The sequence below is a fragment of the Hibiscus syriacus genome, unplaced genomic scaffold (genome assembly GCF_006381635.1).
Source record: "Hibiscus syriacus cultivar Baekdansim isolate YM2019G1 unplaced genomic scaffold, ASM638163v2 tig00113722_pilon, whole genome shotgun sequence".
NCBI classification, from domain to species: Eukaryota; Viridiplantae; Streptophyta; class Magnoliopsida; order Malvales; family Malvaceae; genus Hibiscus; species Hibiscus syriacus.
In genome coordinates, this window is record NW_024063469.1 from 1,501,927 (window position 1) to 1,520,512 (window position 18,586).

At 35.0% G+C, this 18,586-nt stretch overlaps 2 protein-coding genes across 2 annotated transcripts; one reads left to right on the plus strand and one right to left on the minus strand.

Annotated features, from left to right (window-relative positions):
• The first annotated feature begins 5,964 nt into the window (after positions 1-5,964).
• On the plus strand, positions 5,965-7,096 carry LOC120187094 (E3 ubiquitin-protein ligase Os04g0590900-like). The gene has a single exon (XM_039190892.1). It carries the CDS (start codon positions 6,074-6,076, stop codon positions 7,064-7,066), a length of 993 nt encoding a protein of 330 aa, XP_039046823.1. The 5' UTR covers positions 5,965-6,073; the 3' UTR covers positions 7,067-7,096.
• A 3,475-nt stretch (positions 7,097-10,571) lies between these two features.
• LOC120187095 (transcription factor bHLH71-like) lies at positions 10,572-18,139 on the minus strand. Its single transcript, XM_039190893.1, has 3 exons — positions 17,487-18,139; positions 11,127-11,528; positions 10,572-10,868 (listed from the first exon to the last, which is right to left on the minus strand). The coding sequence occupies exons 1-3, from the start codon at positions 17,817-17,819 to the stop codon at positions 10,770-10,772; spliced, it is 834 nt and encodes a 277-aa protein (XP_039046824.1). The 5' UTR covers positions 17,820-18,139; the 3' UTR covers positions 10,572-10,769.
• Between the last annotated feature and the right edge of the window lie 447 nt (positions 18,140-18,586).

The following is an 18,586-nucleotide window of genomic DNA, read 5'->3' on the forward strand; positions in this document are numbered from 1 at the left end:
GTAATTATAGGCGTCTAATGATTTATTTTTTACGTTACGATATATATTATTATTAAATTAAAAACAATAAACATATATATTATATATTTATTATTATCTTTGGTTAATATTGTTAAATTTAAATTCTAAATATTATTTTATAAAATATCAAAACAATCAAATAATTTTTTGTGTAAATGAAATTATTAAATTAATATTGTAGGTGGAAAACATGAAACACTATTAAAAAAATTGAAACATAAATTACATAACTTTATAAAAAGTATCGATCCTTTTTATAAAAAGTATGGAAACTTTCAATATAATAGGTAAAAATATGATGTAATAGGTAGCGCTTATATAATGTAATAGGTTGCGTTTATATAATGTAATAGGTATTGCTTATATTGTAAAGTATCTATCATTTTTTATAAAAGTGTCCATACTTTTTTTATTGTAGAAAACATTAATTTAAGGTTATCTTTTGAGTGAGTTTTAAGATATTAATTTAGTAATTATAGGCGTCTAATGATTTATTTTTTACGTTACGATATATATTATTATTAAATTAAAAACAATAAACATATATATTACATATTTATTATTATCTTTGGTTAATATTGTTAAATTTAAATTCTAAGTATTATTTTATAAAATATCAAAACAATCAAATAATTTTTTGTGCAAATGGAATTATTAAATTAATATTGTAGGTGAAAAACATGAAACACTATTAAAAAAATTGAAACATAAATTACATAACTTTAAAAAAAGTATCGATCTTTTTTATAAAAAAGTATAGACACTTTCAACATATTATAATGTAATAGGTAAATTTGCAATGTTATTGGTATAAATATATCGGTTTACTTATAAAATAGGTCAATATAAGCGCTACCTATTACATTATATAAACGCTACCTAGTATGTTATTGTACTTTATAATATTTCTAGTTAAATAATATAACATAACCGGTCTAAATTTTAACCAATCACTTGTTTAATCGATCACATCGTATATTAACCGTTTTTTAGACGCCGCATAACTAGCCGGTGAAATTGTAGGATATCACATCAAGGAAGAAAGATAAAAGAAAGTGGGCAACGGCGGATGTCAGTCCACACCACCTTTTTGAGCTTTTGTGATATGAAATGCCCATCGCTCTTTTTCTTTTTCTTCTAATTTCCCAAAACTTATAAGAAGAAAAAATACTAAGACAAAACTAATAATTAATTAATTTAATATTACGAACGAAATAAATTAAATTTTAAAAAATATTATAATTTTATATTATTTAATTTTAATTAATCAATCAATAAATTAAATATTAATAGAATAAAAAAACCTAGACAAAAAGGTGGATCCAAGTCAGGACAATATGGCGCATCAAAAAGGCATTGCTTCGTTCCTGTACGTTGAGAGTAGCATCAACCCAGACATTTCATGCTAAATACCGAGATGTTTCCCACACTTTCTCTGCGCATACCAAATGCATAATCTTTCATTTCTTTTCTGTTGAGGACAAACAATGAATGAAATTGTGGGTGTCCATCCATTTACAAGATGGGTTTCTTTTTCTGAAAAATTCAAGGACAAAAAATATCATTAGACCCATAAATTTTTTGGTGTTGTAAGTGGAAAAGAACAACTGCTAGCTACACAATAACATATATGTGTCGTTAGAATTAGATCCCTTCACGAAAATGCCAAAGGAAGTTCCAAAATTTGCGATATACCCCCCAGTGTCCCATTGGTTTTTTCAATCACCAGTCATGGAACCCAAGTTGGAGGGACAAGAACCTCCCCTGTAAATCCGAACTCGATTGGAATTTGCATATGATTTCAAGTTTGATTCTTTGGGTTTGGATGGGTTTTACCTTTAGTTTTTGTTCAGGCATTTGGGATATTATTGGATAAATTTTGGGGTTGTGCAGATATCTGATCAGAGTCGGTCCATCCCTCCATAAATTGTCCCACTGGGAGTAAATTAAGTGGGGACAATCTCGAGGATTATGTCCAATTGTTGTTAATGACAATTATGCAGGTCAATTCTGAATTTAACTTTATCTAAAGTCAAAGATGATACATAGGTTTAACATTATACAAGAAGGGAGGCTCCACAAATTCCCTCTTAAATAGTGTTATGAAGAACCAGACAACAGAGTTGTTCGATGTATTTATTTTTTATAGATATAATTTTTGGGTTCTTTTAAATTTTAAAATTTTGAGTTTATTTCAGAAACCCGGTTAAAAACATTTGGGCTATTGAGTTGATTTTTCAAGTTTGTGATGGAAGATGAAATAGCCCAACAAGTAATAGCACAATAAGGTCACTTTATACACATATCTCATATTGACTTCTCCATATTATTAATATTTGCAGCCTATACAGCAGGCCTTTCTGCATGTAGTATACACCACTGGATTAATGGCGACAATGGGCTCATATCGTTTGATACTTTTATCTAGTGTTTTGAGGGCCTTGTCGAGTAGTGTTCAAAGATTGGTCGTGCGTTGGCGATTGTGGTGGAGCCAAAATCAACTTATCTGGAATAACAATGTTGTACTTGTACCCCCTGTAGTTACTATTCAAGATGGTCTGCGTTTTCTCTTAAGTGTTAGAGTTTGACGCCAATTTAATTTGACTTAATTAATGAAGATATAAATTAAGGATGGCATGTGCAGGCCAAGGCTGGTTAGAGTTGGAGGAGGTTTTTGAAATTAAGGGTGTGTATCCCGGATGGTATTCTTTTAGAGCCTAGTGATGTTTCTGACAGAATTTTGGCTGCTGTTTGAAATAGGAATGAGAAGGTTCCTTGGTATAACTTAGTTTAGCACACCCTTCAATTTCTCGGCATTCTAGCATAACTTGGATAACCGTCTTGAACAGGTTGCTGGCTTCATTTGGACTTCAAATTGAGAGAGGCCGTGTCTTGTGTGGAAGGGACCAGGAAACAAGGGATCATGTGTTATTTGGATGCTCGTACTCGAAAGAGATTTGGGCCATGGTCTTTGCGGCTTGCAATCTGCAGCGGGGGTTGGGACTCTGAGTTCAAGTGGGCGATTAGTAGGCTTAAAGGTAAGTCCCTTCTCACCGTTCTGTTGAAGTTTGCGTGAAACTCGATTATTTACTTTGTTTGGAGGGCGAGGAACGTGAGGATCTTTCACGGGAAGCAGGGTTCGACACATGAGCTTGTCAACCATGTGCGGGATGCGGTTCGATAGCGGCTAAGCTCAATTAATAAAAGTTGTGCATAGAGTGGAATCCGGTTTAAATTGCTTATTTGGCATAGGGTGCTGGGTTGGTATAGGCTATTGAGTGGAGTTGTACAGTGGATAGTTGCTTTATTTGTAGCAGTTTGACTACTTTTGGATAAATAAAAATTTACATTTATCTAAAAAAGAAGATATAAATTAAAATTTTCTTTTGAAGAAAATAATAAAATTTTCTTTGTTATAAGCAGCAGCTGCAAGTCTTTAATTGACGAGGATTTCTCAAAATTCTTTTAATTTATTGATTTTTGTCTGCACTTTTCCTAAATTGATATTAAGCCCTCCAAAGCAAAATTCTTGACTTTGCACCTGTATATCGACTCCTCAAGGCATCAACAATAATTCTAGCTTTGTCCTTGGCAGCTAGGGATAGTAAGTGGGCCGGGTGGGGATACCTTTTCCTCTATTCTTATATCAATTTAATATTTATGTATTTACCACCTTATTCATCATTTAGGATGAGTAAAATTTTTAAATCTACGTTCGTTTACGTGAATATATTTTTAAATCCACCCTGACACCCACTACTCAACTGGTTACCCACCATCCTTCTCGTACCCACATATATCCGTTCACGCCTACTGTCAGCAACCTCACAGATTATATAAACGACGATCTTCAATTCTAAAAATATTATACCTTAATATTAAGTTAAATTACAAGTCCTATCCTACAAAACTTTAAGATCTAAAGAATGGTCTTTAAAATTATACCTAAATTTATAATGGAACAAAATTTATATGGTAGACAGTTAATGGCGAGTGGATGTGGGGCAAACGGATGTGAGACCAGTAAGGTCTCAAACCCATCACCTACCCATGGCGGGTATAACTTTTTTGCATCCACACTCGTCCACTACTCACTAAATTTATACTTATTTCCGCTCTAATTGAAATAAGTACGGTGCGAAATCCATAAAATGTAGCCGTAAGCTATCCTTATTGGCAGAAAATCTGAATAGGAATGCATTTAATATAACCTCTTACTCTTTAGATTGTGGAACATAAATATACACTTTAAAAAGGGCATCTATATTCTAATTCAGTAATTAATATATTAGTAGTATTATTCTTGTTAAGATTGCAGGTTTGTCAGAAATCATTTTAGCACATAATGATCTTATGCTTTCCAAATGATTCCAATATGATTAAGTTAAACTGCTTTTCTCCTCCTTGTTAATTGGAATCTAATGCTACATAATTAATTAATTCCAATTCCCTGCTGCCTGCTTTTACGGACTATACTAATGCATAGTGCTTAGACTTCAGTTTGCACTCTGCAGATATTCGTTCTTTTTTGTTCTTTGGTTCCCCAAGAAACTGATTTGAGGCCTTCAAAGGGCAAACTAAGAACAGTTTAGACAAAGTACTAGAAAAAGGGGTAGAAATGAAAAGAAGAGAAAAGGGTTTCTTGGTCATCACACTTGGACTAAAGAAAGCTTATTTTTTGACTGAAAGAACTGCCCAATTCCTTGTAAAGAAAGTCATTTAATGTCTCATATAATGGAGCTGGAAAATAGTTGTTGTGGTCACTTGAGAATTAAACATTCTTTGTGTTGCTTTCGTTTTAGTTGCAATTAAATCTTGTAGTAAAGGAAATCAAAAGACAGTTGCTTCAATGGCAAGGAGGATTATGTGATGTGGGGGAATATGTGCTCATCTAAAGTCAAATTTCAATACCATTTTCTGAGGTCCCCCACTGCTACAATTTGTTGAATTTAGAAGTGAAAATGGAGCATATTAAGTTTTATATTGGTTGGGATAATTTTGTCTAGTTTTCCAAGAAATATTCCTACCTTTGAAAATATGTGGTCATGGCCTACTTTAGGACACTATGAGGTAACTTCTCCCTGCAAAAAGCAATTGTGATTATCTGCTTTACCTATTTTGAGGACTCACTCCGGTGTATACAAACACCCCCATGGTGTAAATGAATCGGATTTGAATAATATGTTAGGTCTGTGTTAGGTTTGTGTTATGTTATTTATTTTTGAAGGTGTTCATGTTCGTTTAAATTTTTAATATCGTGTACGTGTTCGTTTATTTATTTTTGAAAGTATTTATGTCGATTCATTTAATGTTCGTGAATATATTCATTTATTTGGTTCGAGTCCCCTCGATAACCAACACTCTCTTTTTACCTTTTTATTTACAAGACAATGAAAAATAATGAAATTACTTCACTAGTTTTTAAACTCTTTAGCCTACAGTTTAAAGTTCACATTATGATTAATTTAGTCGTTACCCTCATTAATATTTAAAATGTAAACTAATAAAAGAAAAAAAGAGAACAAAGTAGACAAACTTATAAATGAATGAATAAACGATGTTTATGAACCTAAATGAACCGAGCATATTTTTTCGTGTTCATTCACTTATTAAATGAACATAAAAATTTATTCATAAGATTCACAAATAATTCTTCATTGACACTTTAACTTTGTGTTAATAATACTCACTACAACTGCAACCGGATTAGACGTTAATAAAAGCATGCATTGATTATTCCATGAATTCCCAACCAACATCAGTACCACCAGTCAACGTACCATTATCTTCTCATAAAAAATGATAGCTAAAGAAGAGGGATAAATAAATAAATAAAAGAAAAAGAAACAAAAATAGGAACCCATTAGTAACTGTCTCTCTTCTTGCTTCTTTCTTTGTCTTAGCTTTGCTTTCCATGTAAGCTCCTTTTGGACTTAACCTGCTTATACACTGTTCTTTTGCACTTGTATTGTTCAATTGCAGTGTAATTATATTTTGCTCTTGCGCTTCTTGCTATAAGCTATAATTCCTTGGAATTTTTATTGATTTTGTTATGGGATCTATTGGTAACCCAAGAACCTGGGTGCCATACATGAACACCAAAGACTGTTCCCGAGGTTTTTGTAGCTTGTATTGTCCGCAATGGTGCTACATCATCTACCCTCCACCACCTCCAATACAAGTCACTGCCGGTAATGCTTCAGCCCCAAGTTTATCCCCTCTTGTGATTGCCATTATCGGCGTTTTGGCCAGTGCTTTACTTCTAGTGAGTTACTACACAATAATATCAAAGTATTGTGGGAGGGTGGAGTCCACCAGTGGAAGAGTGAATGATCATGGAACCGATGAAGTAGTGGAAGACGATGATCACGACCCATCTGCACATGAGCCGTGGCTGATTTCGACTACTGGATTGGATGAGGCATTGATCAAGTCCATCACGGCTTTCAAGTATAAAAAGGGCGATGGTTTCGTCGAAGGGTCGGATTGCTCGGTCTGCCTCAACGAGTTCCGAGATGATGAGAGCTTAAGGCTGTTGCCTAAATGCGGCCATGCTTTCCATCTGCCCTGCATTGATACATGGCTTCGGTCTCACTCGAATTGCCCTTTGTGTCGAGCTAATATAGTGTTTATTACTGCTCACTTGCCGCCTCCGCTGACCGAAACTCCTCCTCCGGGCAATGAACAACGTCCACTAACAAATGAACATCTAGCTGATGAACAAGAATCACAAAGAGATGGTGAATTCCCAAAGACTCCGTCTCCGTCGCGTGCTTTCAGCGATCTAGGCAATGTGCAAGGAAGAGATACCGTGATTCATATTAGAGAAGAAGATTATGTTCTCCAAATGAGAAGATCAATCTCCATGGACCATTTCCGTGAAACACAAGTTTCAGGTCAAGAGGGAGATAGCAGTAAGGTTAGCAGTAGAATGAGTGTGTTGCAATGTGTAATGAACCCTGCTGCAATCAAGAGATCATTTTCCAGTGGTAGATTCTTTCTTGCTAGGCAAGGAAGAATAAGAGATTTATCTATTCCTCTTTGAAACCTATATATTTGTATGGGGAACGACCATATTAACAGTTGTATATATAATCATGATCCTTGATTCATGAAAAAGATAGATTGTGTGACTGTGTAATAGTTACATATGTAATTGTATAAGATCATGAGCCTAAGGGAGAGCTACTATCATCTTGTGAAATCCATTACTTTTTTCAATGTTTCTCGACGTTTCTCGTTTACCTGGTTTATTAATTGGACCATGAAAAACATGTGTGCTGCTGATTCTTCTTTTCCTGTTGCTTATAGTTCCAGGTTACAATTTATACGTATAGATAAAGTTACTCGAACCCGAACCACCTAACGAGGCAATATATTCTTCTCTCATTGACCCAAAAATTTATAAAACTTTTGACCCATTACGCCAGTTTACAAATCAAACAATGGGCTTCTTTCACCACATTTTTTCAACAAGTATAGCTCATGATTTACGGTAAAATTAGTCGAATAGGCTAGGCGGAAAAAAATTGGTTTATTAGGTCATTATTAAAACTAATTTAGGATTTACAACATTTATTTAGTTACTTAAAACCCGTCACGTCGACGTGATGAGTTCCAATAAAATATATTATTGAAGCAAACTCAATCATATGAGTCTATTCTATAACATTTGCTAGAGATCCTAAAATAAAATCCGGATAAACCTTATGGTATAATTTTCCCCATGATTTACTAGTTGAAGAAAGTCACATAAGGCCCAACATTTCTTTGCTTTCGGTTCATTATTGAGTCCATCTATGTTGTTTGTTTCAATTTGGGATGATCATTCATTATTTAAGCTCATTATTTAGTTAGTACAATATCCAAATCACATTGTTTTTTTAAGAATAAATTAAAAATTATTTGCATATTTAAACATATCCAAACTCAAAACTTTTAAAAAGTTGCAATAAAAACAACATCAACCGAACTTATATTTAACGGTTTTTAGTAAAACAAAATTATTCAAAATATATATTTTTAAATTATATGTATATTAAACAATTTAAATGATTATAATGCAGTATCTATTCAGAATATTTTTAATTATTAATTATGTATACATCTTATAAACACAATTATTCAAATTTAAATATTCTAAAAAATAATATTTTTCCACTATTAATATATCCCATAAGCCTCTTATAAAACTACACACCAAACGTAGTATTATCCCGTTTTAATATTATTAAAATCAGTTGCTAGACGTTTGATCATTTATTATCATTTAAGGCATGAAAAATACAATGCATAATAATTATTGCAATTATCTATACAAAACCTAAAATTAATGTATTTCGGTGTGGCATCCAAAAGAATAGACAAACGTCAGATAAATGGGTCACCCTTCTGAACAAATTAACTCTTTTGACTTTTGTTTTGGGTCACTCTGTATTTTGATAAGAACATTCAGCACCTTGAATTTTCTGCTTTAAACTCTCTGATATAAAAAAAATCAAAGCATGAGCAAAGGTTAAGATAATATGAATTTAAAGTTGTCCTTGATTGACGGTAAAGATTGATCCGACGTCACTGTCTGGTATACACAAGAAGACACAAGGTCTTAATTAAGGTACTTACATAAAAATGAGAGAGACAGATGATGCATGGTATGGATCGATTCCCCCGAAAATAATTTAGGGTATGTTTGTTTGGTTGTAATTGATTTTTCGAAAAATAAATTATTAGAATTTGAATTACTGGAACTGAAAAATGAATTACTGAAATTTGAATTCTAGAAAATGAATTGTATTTCTGAAAAACGTTTTCCGAAAAATATTTTCCGAAAATGAATTATATTTTTCTGAAAAATATCTTGAAAACGTTTTATGATGTTTGGAATATGCTATTTAAACTTTTTTTTTCACTAGTTGAAGAGTTTTTTTAAAAATTATTTATTAAAAATATTAAATATAATAAATAATATTTATTTATCATAAAACTTAATATTATTATTTTAAAATATTAAAATCATTTATTTATTATTAAATATTATTTTTATAATTTTATTAATAAAAATAATAATTTTTGTATATTTTAGTGAAATAAAATATTATAAATTATATTAATTATTTATTAAAGTAATAGTGTTATATTATATTTTAAAAATATTAATTAGTATATTTTAAATATCTTTATTAAAATATTATTTAAATATATAAATAATATTATTCATTATTAAATATATAAAATTTTTATTATATATTATTAAAATAAAAATATAATATCTTATATTATTATAATATAATTGATTATTTTATATAATATTAAAAATATAATATTATATTATTATAAATATTAATAAAATAAATAATATTTTGATGAAAATGATATTAAAATATTTTATTAATATTAAATTTATAAAATAAAATTATTTTAATTATTTATTCTTTGAAGTGAAAAGTTCGGAAAATGACTTACGGTCATTTTACAGAAAACACAAATGAAATTCTGTTACTAGGAAAATGAATTACATTCTGGAAAACCAATTACGTGAAACAAACACGGGAAAACATTTTCCGAAAAACGAATTACGTGAAACAAACACGGGAAAATATTTTCCAAAAAACGAATTACGTGAAATAAACACGTCAAGAAAAACCAATTCCTTAATTACAATTACTATAATAAAGTACAGAATCGCTTTTTCCAATACCCTTCGCCCGTCGCATGCTGCAATGTCAACTTTCCAGTTTTCTTCATCGTCGTAAAACCTGCTCATACCAGAACTTGTCTCCTCTATTGTAAGAGAAACACATACACGAGAGACCAGAGATTCATTTAAAACCAGCCTATCAAGCGATTCTACGTTATTGGAATGGATTTTCTTACAGCCAACATGCATGTAATTTTACTATTTAACATGTGTTATTGAGTTATGACTTATGGCCTTTGAACTAAAACGGCCTTCTCCAGCTTCTAAATATCAATTTATATGTATATTGTAACGTAAATTCATAATCTTTGATGTAATGTTAATGTAATATTCATCTCTGGCCACTGATAACTTCACATTTTTCGTGAAAAATCTAATAATAATTATTGATTAAGAACGAATGAGTTATATGGTAGTATGTGATTTATTCCTTCGAATTTAGAATTGTAATCGGTGGTGGGTCGATAGTTGGTTAGTGTCAAAATGGTCTATCTCCATTGAGAAGCATAATAGATATGAGTGAATGTGAGTGGGTTCCATCATTTCTTTCCGCCTTGGTCGACAAATTTTATAATAAATTTTATTTCTAGTGTTAGGTATAAAGATACGATAACAACTTATAGGTAAGCAATTTAAGTGTATGCATGTCGTCACTTAGTAATAAATTTGTTTGTGATAGGTCAAGTGGGTCTGCCAAAAGTCATGTTAACGGATCTCAACTTCTCCGGATTAGGTCTTCAAGATCTTTCTTCCATAGACGTTCTCCTTTGAGATCCTGCTTATGGAGAGATTCCTTCCTCGGAAGTTTTAAGGTGAGGGCAATAATGAAAACGAAAAATGTTTGGCGGAAGTACAACAAGAATTAACTGTGTTCCATGTATAGATGCATGAGACCTCAACAACGATCACATTGCCATTTAAAGGAAAATCAATAACTAGTAACAAAGTTCTATATATCTTCGTCGGCTCAAGCTACATACATACAAGGGCAGTAAAAAAAATTCAGGAACTCGAAAAAAAAAGAGGGTGGCATTTTGGTGATTTGGTTGGATCAACATAAAGCAGTGACATCTTCCTCAATTATTTCGATCATGTGGTGAACTGCCCTGGCAATGTCATCTACTGAACTGAGTTGGCATCCTTCTTCAACCTGCATTCAGAATGCTTCAAATTTTAGCACAAAACTCCATGGTTCTCTTCAATCATACATGGAAATGAAAACAACTGAACATGGTCTAAAATTGTGGAAAATGACATTTTCCCTTTCAAGGAGGAAAACAAAATTACACGAGAGAGAAGAGGCGGTATCTTCCCACTCCCCCATATGACAGTAATTGAATATGACCATCTCTTTATAGTCGTAGAATGTTAGAAAAACCATATGTTATGCTGCAATAATTGTTATTACCTTGGCACTGATAGAGTAGAGAACTAATGGATCCATGGTGGTGATGTTGAGGTGAAGGATGGAAAGGTCAAGTGATTGGAAACGGGCAACAAGCTTGGAAAGCTGTGTCGGACCTTTCCATGAGATGATTCGAAGATTGGCATGAGTTTCGATAAGTGTCACCTCGATATCCGCCGATGTTGCCTTGGTCGATGATGTATATTTGTCAGGGATATGAGACCAGGTGGTTTGATGGTGCATGAAAAATGGCAGATTGGAGTTGGTGTTGCTGGTTTCTTCATTTGCAGCAGCATGTATTACTTGTTGCAGTACCCGAAACTTTTCAGCTTCAAGAGTTTGAAGAAGATGCTCAAGCTCCTTCACAAACTCTATGGCACCACCAACTATGGATGCTTGATCACCCTACACATGCAAATGTAAATGATTTATGTTAAAACTTCTGATTTGGGATTAAAAATGGCTAACTTGCAGTATCCTTTGATATTTACTATTACCATAATTTAAAGGAACTGTTAAAAATTAGTTCAATGTTTGGCAACCAACTTTGAAAAATGTTTTTCAAAGTTTGGTAAATGTTTCTTTGAAAAATGTTTTTCAAAGTTTGGTAGATGTTTGTTGAAAATAGGAATGAGTAAATTCACTTTAGTCATTGCACTTTAGGGTATTTTCAAAGATTAGTCCCTAAGTTTCAACTATAAATACCCTAGCTCATTTAGCTTCAAAATCATCCCAAATCCCAAATCCCAAATCTCAAATTATTTCTTTTTCCCAATACTAGAGAGTTTCTTGTGAGTAGTGAATGTTTTGTAAACACTTGTAAATTTTCTCTCTTAGTAAAAGATCTACAGCAGTCCGGAGACGTAAGCACAATTGGCTGAACTCCGTTATCAATTTTCGGGTATTATTTTTCCGCTTTTATTTCGCATTCTTACTAATCTGGTTATAGGGAAATTACTTGTACTCAGTTTATTTCCTAACAACTGGTATCAGAGCTTTTGGTTGTGAATTTTGTCAATTTTTTGCGAGGTTACTATTCATTACTATTCATGTAAATAGTGAATTTCGTGAATAGTAAAAATTTTGTCGGAGATACGAGTTTGTCGACGGAGGTGTTCTAATACATGGTGGTTTGCAAGAATTGTCAGAAACGATCCAAACGAAACCAGATTCGAGTGAGAGCGATGGTTGTAGACGAAGAGAAGGTGAAAATTGAAAAGTTCGATGGTGCGGACTTTGGCTTTTAGAAGATGCAGATCGAAGATTTTTTGTACCAGAAAAATCTATATCAACCTCTCTCAGGAAAACAACCAGAGGGCATGAAGAATGAAGACTGTGTTCTTCTCGACAGACAAGCCCTCGGAGTTATCCGACTGACGTTATCTCGCAATGTTGCTTTCAACATAGCAAAGGAAAAGACCACGGCGGGTCTTATGGCGGCTCTCTCCAGTATGTATGAGAAGCCATCAACCTCAAACAACTTGATGAGGCAATTATTCAATTTGCGGATGACGGAAGGGGCATCGATGACACAACACCTAAATGAACTCAACACAATCACAACCCAGTTTAGTTCAGTGGAAATTGAATTTGATGATGAAGTTCGAGCTTTAATTCTCTTATCATCTCTACCAGACAGTTGGAATGCTACTGTTACAGCAATTACCAGCTCGTCGGGAAATAGTAAATTGAAATTCGACGATGTTCGGGATCTGGTACTGAGCGAAGAAATTCGACGGAGAGAATCGGGTGAAGCATCAACCTCCTCAGCCTTGCACACGGAGTCCAGAGGGAGAACTTCAGGAAGAAATTCAAATCGTGGCAGATCAAAATCCAGAAGGGGCAAATCAAGAACAGGAAAGAAAGATTTTACCTGTTATAATTGTGGCAAGAAGGGTCACTTTAAAAGAGATTGTCGAGCACTGAAGAAAGATACCGGTGCACAGGAATCTGCCAACATGGCAGAGGAGACAGGTGATGCCATGATTCTAAGTGTCAACACTCCAATTGAATCATGGATCTTGGATTCAGGGGCATCTTTCCACTCCACCCCATGCCGAGAAATCATGGAGAACTATGTCAATAGTGATTTTGGGAAGGTTCATCTAGCCGATGATGAAACCTTGAAGATCGTCGGAAAAGGAGACATCCGATTAAAGTTGCCAAACCAGACCACCTGGAAGCTGACAGGAGTGAGACATATTCCTGGCCTCAAAATGAATTTGATTTCTGTAGGACAGCTTGATGGAGAAGGATATAATACAACTTTTTCATGCTGTGAATGGAAGATTACCAAAGGAGCACTCGCCATTGCTCGTGGTAAGAATACTGGTACTCTCTATATAACCTCAAATTTAAAGAATATCATTGCAGTAGCAGATGCTGATGGAAAATCAAACCTATGGCACCAAAGGCTTTGCTATATGAGCGAGAAAGGGATGAAGACACTTTTGTCAAATGGGAAGTTGCCGGATCTAAAGAATGTAGATGTTGGACTATGCGAGGATTGTATCTTTGGCAAACAAAAGAAAGTCAGCTTTGCAAAGATTGGTAAGACACCCAAGGCTGAAAAGTTAGAGTTGGTTCATACTGATGTATGGGGACCATCTCCAGTTCCATCTCTTGCAGGCTCATTATATTATGTCACCTTCATCGATGATTCTACAAGGAAGGTGTGGGTTTATTTTCTGAAGAAGAAATCAGAAGTCTTTGATACCTTCAGAAAATGGAAGGCCATGGTGGAAAATGAGACTAGTTTGAAAGTCAAGCGGTTGAGTTCTGACAATGGAGGAGAGTACAAAAATAGAAGATTCAGATATTTCTGCGCAAACAATGGGATCAAGATGGAGACAACAGTTCCTATGACATCGCAGCATAATGGCGTAGCAGAGCGTATGAACAGAACTCTGAATGAACGTGCCAGAAGCATGAGGATACATGTCGGATTGCCCAAATTTCTATGGGCTAAAGCTATCAACACTGCAGCTTACTTGATCAACCGCGGGCCCTCAGTTCCTTTGGATGGCAGAATACCAGAGGAAGTTTGTAGCAAGAAAGAAATAAACCTTTCACACTTAAAAGTGTTTGGTTGTATTTCTTATGTACACATAAACTCTGCTGAAAGAAGTAAACTTGATGCCAAGTCCAACAAATGTGTTTTTGTTGGTTATGGTGGTGATGAGTTCGGTTACCGGTTTTGGGACTACGAAAATCAGAAGATCATCAAAAGCAAAGATGTCATTTTCAATGAGAATGTGATGTACAAAGACAGATCAACCATAGAATCAAGTAGCTCAAACATCGAAGCTGAAACAAAGGAATTTGCTGAGTTCGAGGAGATTTCTGGAAATGATGTTCAGATTAGTCCTGAAGCAGTTCAAGAAGAACCAGGCACACCGAAACTAAGACGCTCCTCCAGAATTCCTAAACCAACCCAACGGTATTCTCCTTCTTTGCACTACTTATTGCTGACTGACAATGGTGAACCAGAGTGCTATGATGAAGCAATGCAAGTGGAGGATTCAGTCAAGTGGGAGTCTTCCATGAAAGATGAGATGGACTCGCTTATGTCAAATCAGACGTGGGAATTAGCTGAATTACCACCAGGCAAGAAAGCACTCCACAACAAGTGGATTTACAGGATCCAAGAAGAGCACGATGGGAGCAAACGCTACAAAGCGAGATTGGTTGTCAAAGGTTTTCAACAAAAAGAAGGTATTGACTACAATGAAATTTTCTCTTCAGTCGTTAAGTTGTCTACAATCATACTGGTATTGAAAATTGTAGCTGCAGAGAATTTACATCTTGAGCAGTTAGATGTAAAGACAACTTTCCTTCATGGTGATTTGGAGGAAGAAATCTATATGAGGCAGCCAGAAGGCTTCATAGAGGCAGGCAAGAAAAACCTGGTATGCAGGTTAAAGAAGAGCTTGTATGGTTTAAAACAAGCTCCTAGACAGTGGTACAAGAAGTTCGATAGCTTCATGGGTAGCAGTGGTTTTACCAGATGCCAAGCAGATCATTGTTGCTACATCAAGAGGTTCGACAATAGCTTCATTATTTTATTGTTGTACGTTGATGACATGCTCGTTGCAGGCGCAAACATGCAAGAGATTATACACTTGAAGCAAAAATTGTCGAAGCAGTTTGCTATGAAAGATCTGGGCGCTACAAAGCAGATTCTTGGCATGAGGATCAAGAGAGACACAAAGTCGGGGACTTTGATGTTATCACAGGCTGAGTACATCAACAAAGAACTCTCCATGTTCAACATGCAAGATGCTAAACCAGTAAGTACACATTTAGGTGTTCATTTTAGACTCTCCAAAGAACAGTCACCAAAGACGGAGGAAGAACGTGCACACATGGTGAAGGTGCCATATGCCTCAGCAATTGGAAGTCTAATGTATGCCATGGTTTGTACCAGACCAGATATTGCTCATGCAGTGGGAGCTGTTAGCAAGTACATGAATAATCCAGGCAAGGTACACTGGGAAACAGTCAAATGGATCCTCAGATATCTGCGAGGTACCACAAACAAAGCACTTTGTTTCAAAGGTGGAGATACGATATTGACAGGCTATGTAGATGCTTACTTAGCCAGAAATATTGACATCAGAAGGAGCACTACATGATATGTCTATACTCTAGGAGGAACTGCAGTGAGTTGGGTTTCTCAACTACAAAAGATAGTTGCTCTCTCCACAACTGAAGCAGAATATGTTGTTGTTACGGAAGCTAACAAGGAGATGGTTTGGCTCCAAAGTTTCTTGGAAGAGTTATGCAAGAAACAAGAAAACAATGTCTTGTATTGCGACAGTCAAAGTGCTATCCATCTAGCAGCAAAGAATCCGTCTTTTCATTCCAGGACGAAGCACATACAATTGATATATCATTTTATCCGATCTCTTCTGGAAGATGGGATTTTGAAACTTGAAAAGATTAGTGGAGATCAAAATCCGTCAGACATGTTGACAAAGACGGTGACTACGGACAAACTGAAGTTGTGTTCAGCTTCAGTTGGCATGCTAGAATAACAAGACCAGAAATACTGCTGCATTGATCGAGGTGTGAAGACAGATTAAAATCAGTCTTCAAGTGGGAGATTGTTAAAAGTTAGTTCAAAGTTTGGCAACCAACTTTGAAAAATGTTTTTCAAAGTTTGGTAAATGTTTCTTTGAAAAATGTTTTTTAAAGTTTGGTAGATGTTTGTTGAAAATAGGAATGAGTAAATTCAATTTAGTCATTGCACTTTAGGGTATTTTCAAAGATTAGTCCCTAAGTTTCAACTATAAATACCCTAGCTCATTTAGCTTCAAAATCATCCCAAATCCCAAATTCCAAATCATTTCTTTCTCCCAATACTAGAGAGTTTCTTGTGAGTAGTGAGTGTTTTGTAAACACCTGTAAATTTTCTCTCTTAGTAAAAGATCTGTAGCAGTCCGGAGACGTAAGCACAATTGGATGAACTCCGTTATCAATTTTCGGGTATTATTTTTCCGCTTTTATTTCGCATTCTTACTAATCTAGGGATGGCAATATGACCCGAACCCGATGGGGAAACCCGAAACCCGGTCAAGTTCGGGTCGGGTTGAATGATATCGGGTCGAGTTCGAGTTCGGGGATATTTTTCGGGATTTGTTCGGGTCGGGTTTGGGGCAAGGTATTCCCGCCCCGACCCGCCCCGATTATATATATATATATATAATATTTTATATTTTTTATATTAATTATATATATAATATTTTATATTTTTTATATTAATTATATATAAAATGTTTTCGGGTTCGGGTTCGGGTATAATATTTCGGGTAGGGTTCGGGGACGGGGCAAAAAAATCCCCGACGGGGCGCCCGATAAAAAACCCGTCGGGGATCTGGTCGGGGACGGGGATTCATTTCGGGTTCGGGGACGGGGCGAGCAAAACCCGCCCAGAACCCGACCCGTTGCCATTTCTATACTAATCTGATTATAGAAAAATTACTTGTATTCGGTTTATTTCCTAACATGAACAGCTTTTTCTTGTATGATTTTCAGCTTTTGCGTGACTAGCAAACAAAAGAATAATACAAAGAAAAGCAAAAGGCAATAATAGAATTCTTTTAAAAATTGGCCGATTCTAGTCGAAACTTTTTCACCTGGACAAGCTCTGATAGATTTTGATGCAACATTATGCTATAAACTATTATTGAACTTTAGACTTCAATCATTCCAGCTTTTCAGAACTGAACCAAATCACATCAGAATTGTAATTTCTCTTAAGCACATCAATTAGTTATCCAGTAATATGGATAACATCAATTTAACATATAAACCCTACAATTATTATGGCTGGGAACTAAAAGGAAAGGAAGAAGAATATACCCTTTGGACATAAGATTCAGGCATGAGGGAGCGTAGAACAGCCAGATGTTCATTCATTTGCTTCCGCCTGTTTCTCTCAACAGCAATGTGAGTCATTCTTTGAGTCTCGGCCTCTTCCTTATTCTTGCAAACCCTCGGCTTTCTCCTCCGTTTTTTCCTCTCTTGAAGCGCCTGGTTCGGCCTCCGCACGGCGGTTTCCGCAGCTGTCGAGGGGCTGCTTTGTGGGGGAGGAGTCACCGCCATTGGAAAGCAATTCATAACCGTACTGCTAGCTTGTTCTTGGGAACTGAAACTATTTTCCATTGACAAACTTGTCACAAAAGAGTCATACATAACGAAGTTCAAGAGCTCATTGGAAGAAAGAGTTTCGAGTGTTTCGTTCGAGAAAATTTGAGACCGAGAGGAAGAGATAAAGAGAGGCTAATGAGAGGTGAAAATGAAGATGCTTTCTGGTTTTCGAAAGGCAAATTTATTTATATTCAAGAGGTTAAGACGAGAGATACGGTGCACGTGAGAGGGGCAGGAAAAAGAAAGAAGCTCAAACACTAAACCCTGTTTAGATTTGGGGTTTGTCTTCCCGATTCTCATAGATGCTGTCAACGCTGGCAAAGCCCTCTGCAATGGAGACTGTGGGGTACCCCAAATCTATACAGAAATAAGCATACGAACAACACGCAAACATACTGGTTAAAATTTAACTCTTGTAATATTTATTCTAAAAATTTAGAGTTGTTTGATAACAAATATTCAAACATATGTGATATTCAAACTTAAAATCTTTAAAAATAATAATTATCTTTTTAATAACCGCAAACTGCATCTACGAAAACTTGAGAATCCGCATAGTACTGCAAAAACCTCATGATGCTGATGCATAGGGTTGGGTTAGAAAAGACCTATTATTAACAGAACATGAAAAGAATAATGTGGTGCTTTATTTTCAATCAAAACAGTAATGCTTTCATGCATAAATTGGCTACAGTAGTACTGGTGAAGAGGACTGATGGAGGTGGACCAAATTTGTGCATTGCAGAGTAATCCACGTGACCGTCAGCTTCGCAGCACTTAAAAAGTATGCAATCTTCTATAACCTAATCTCT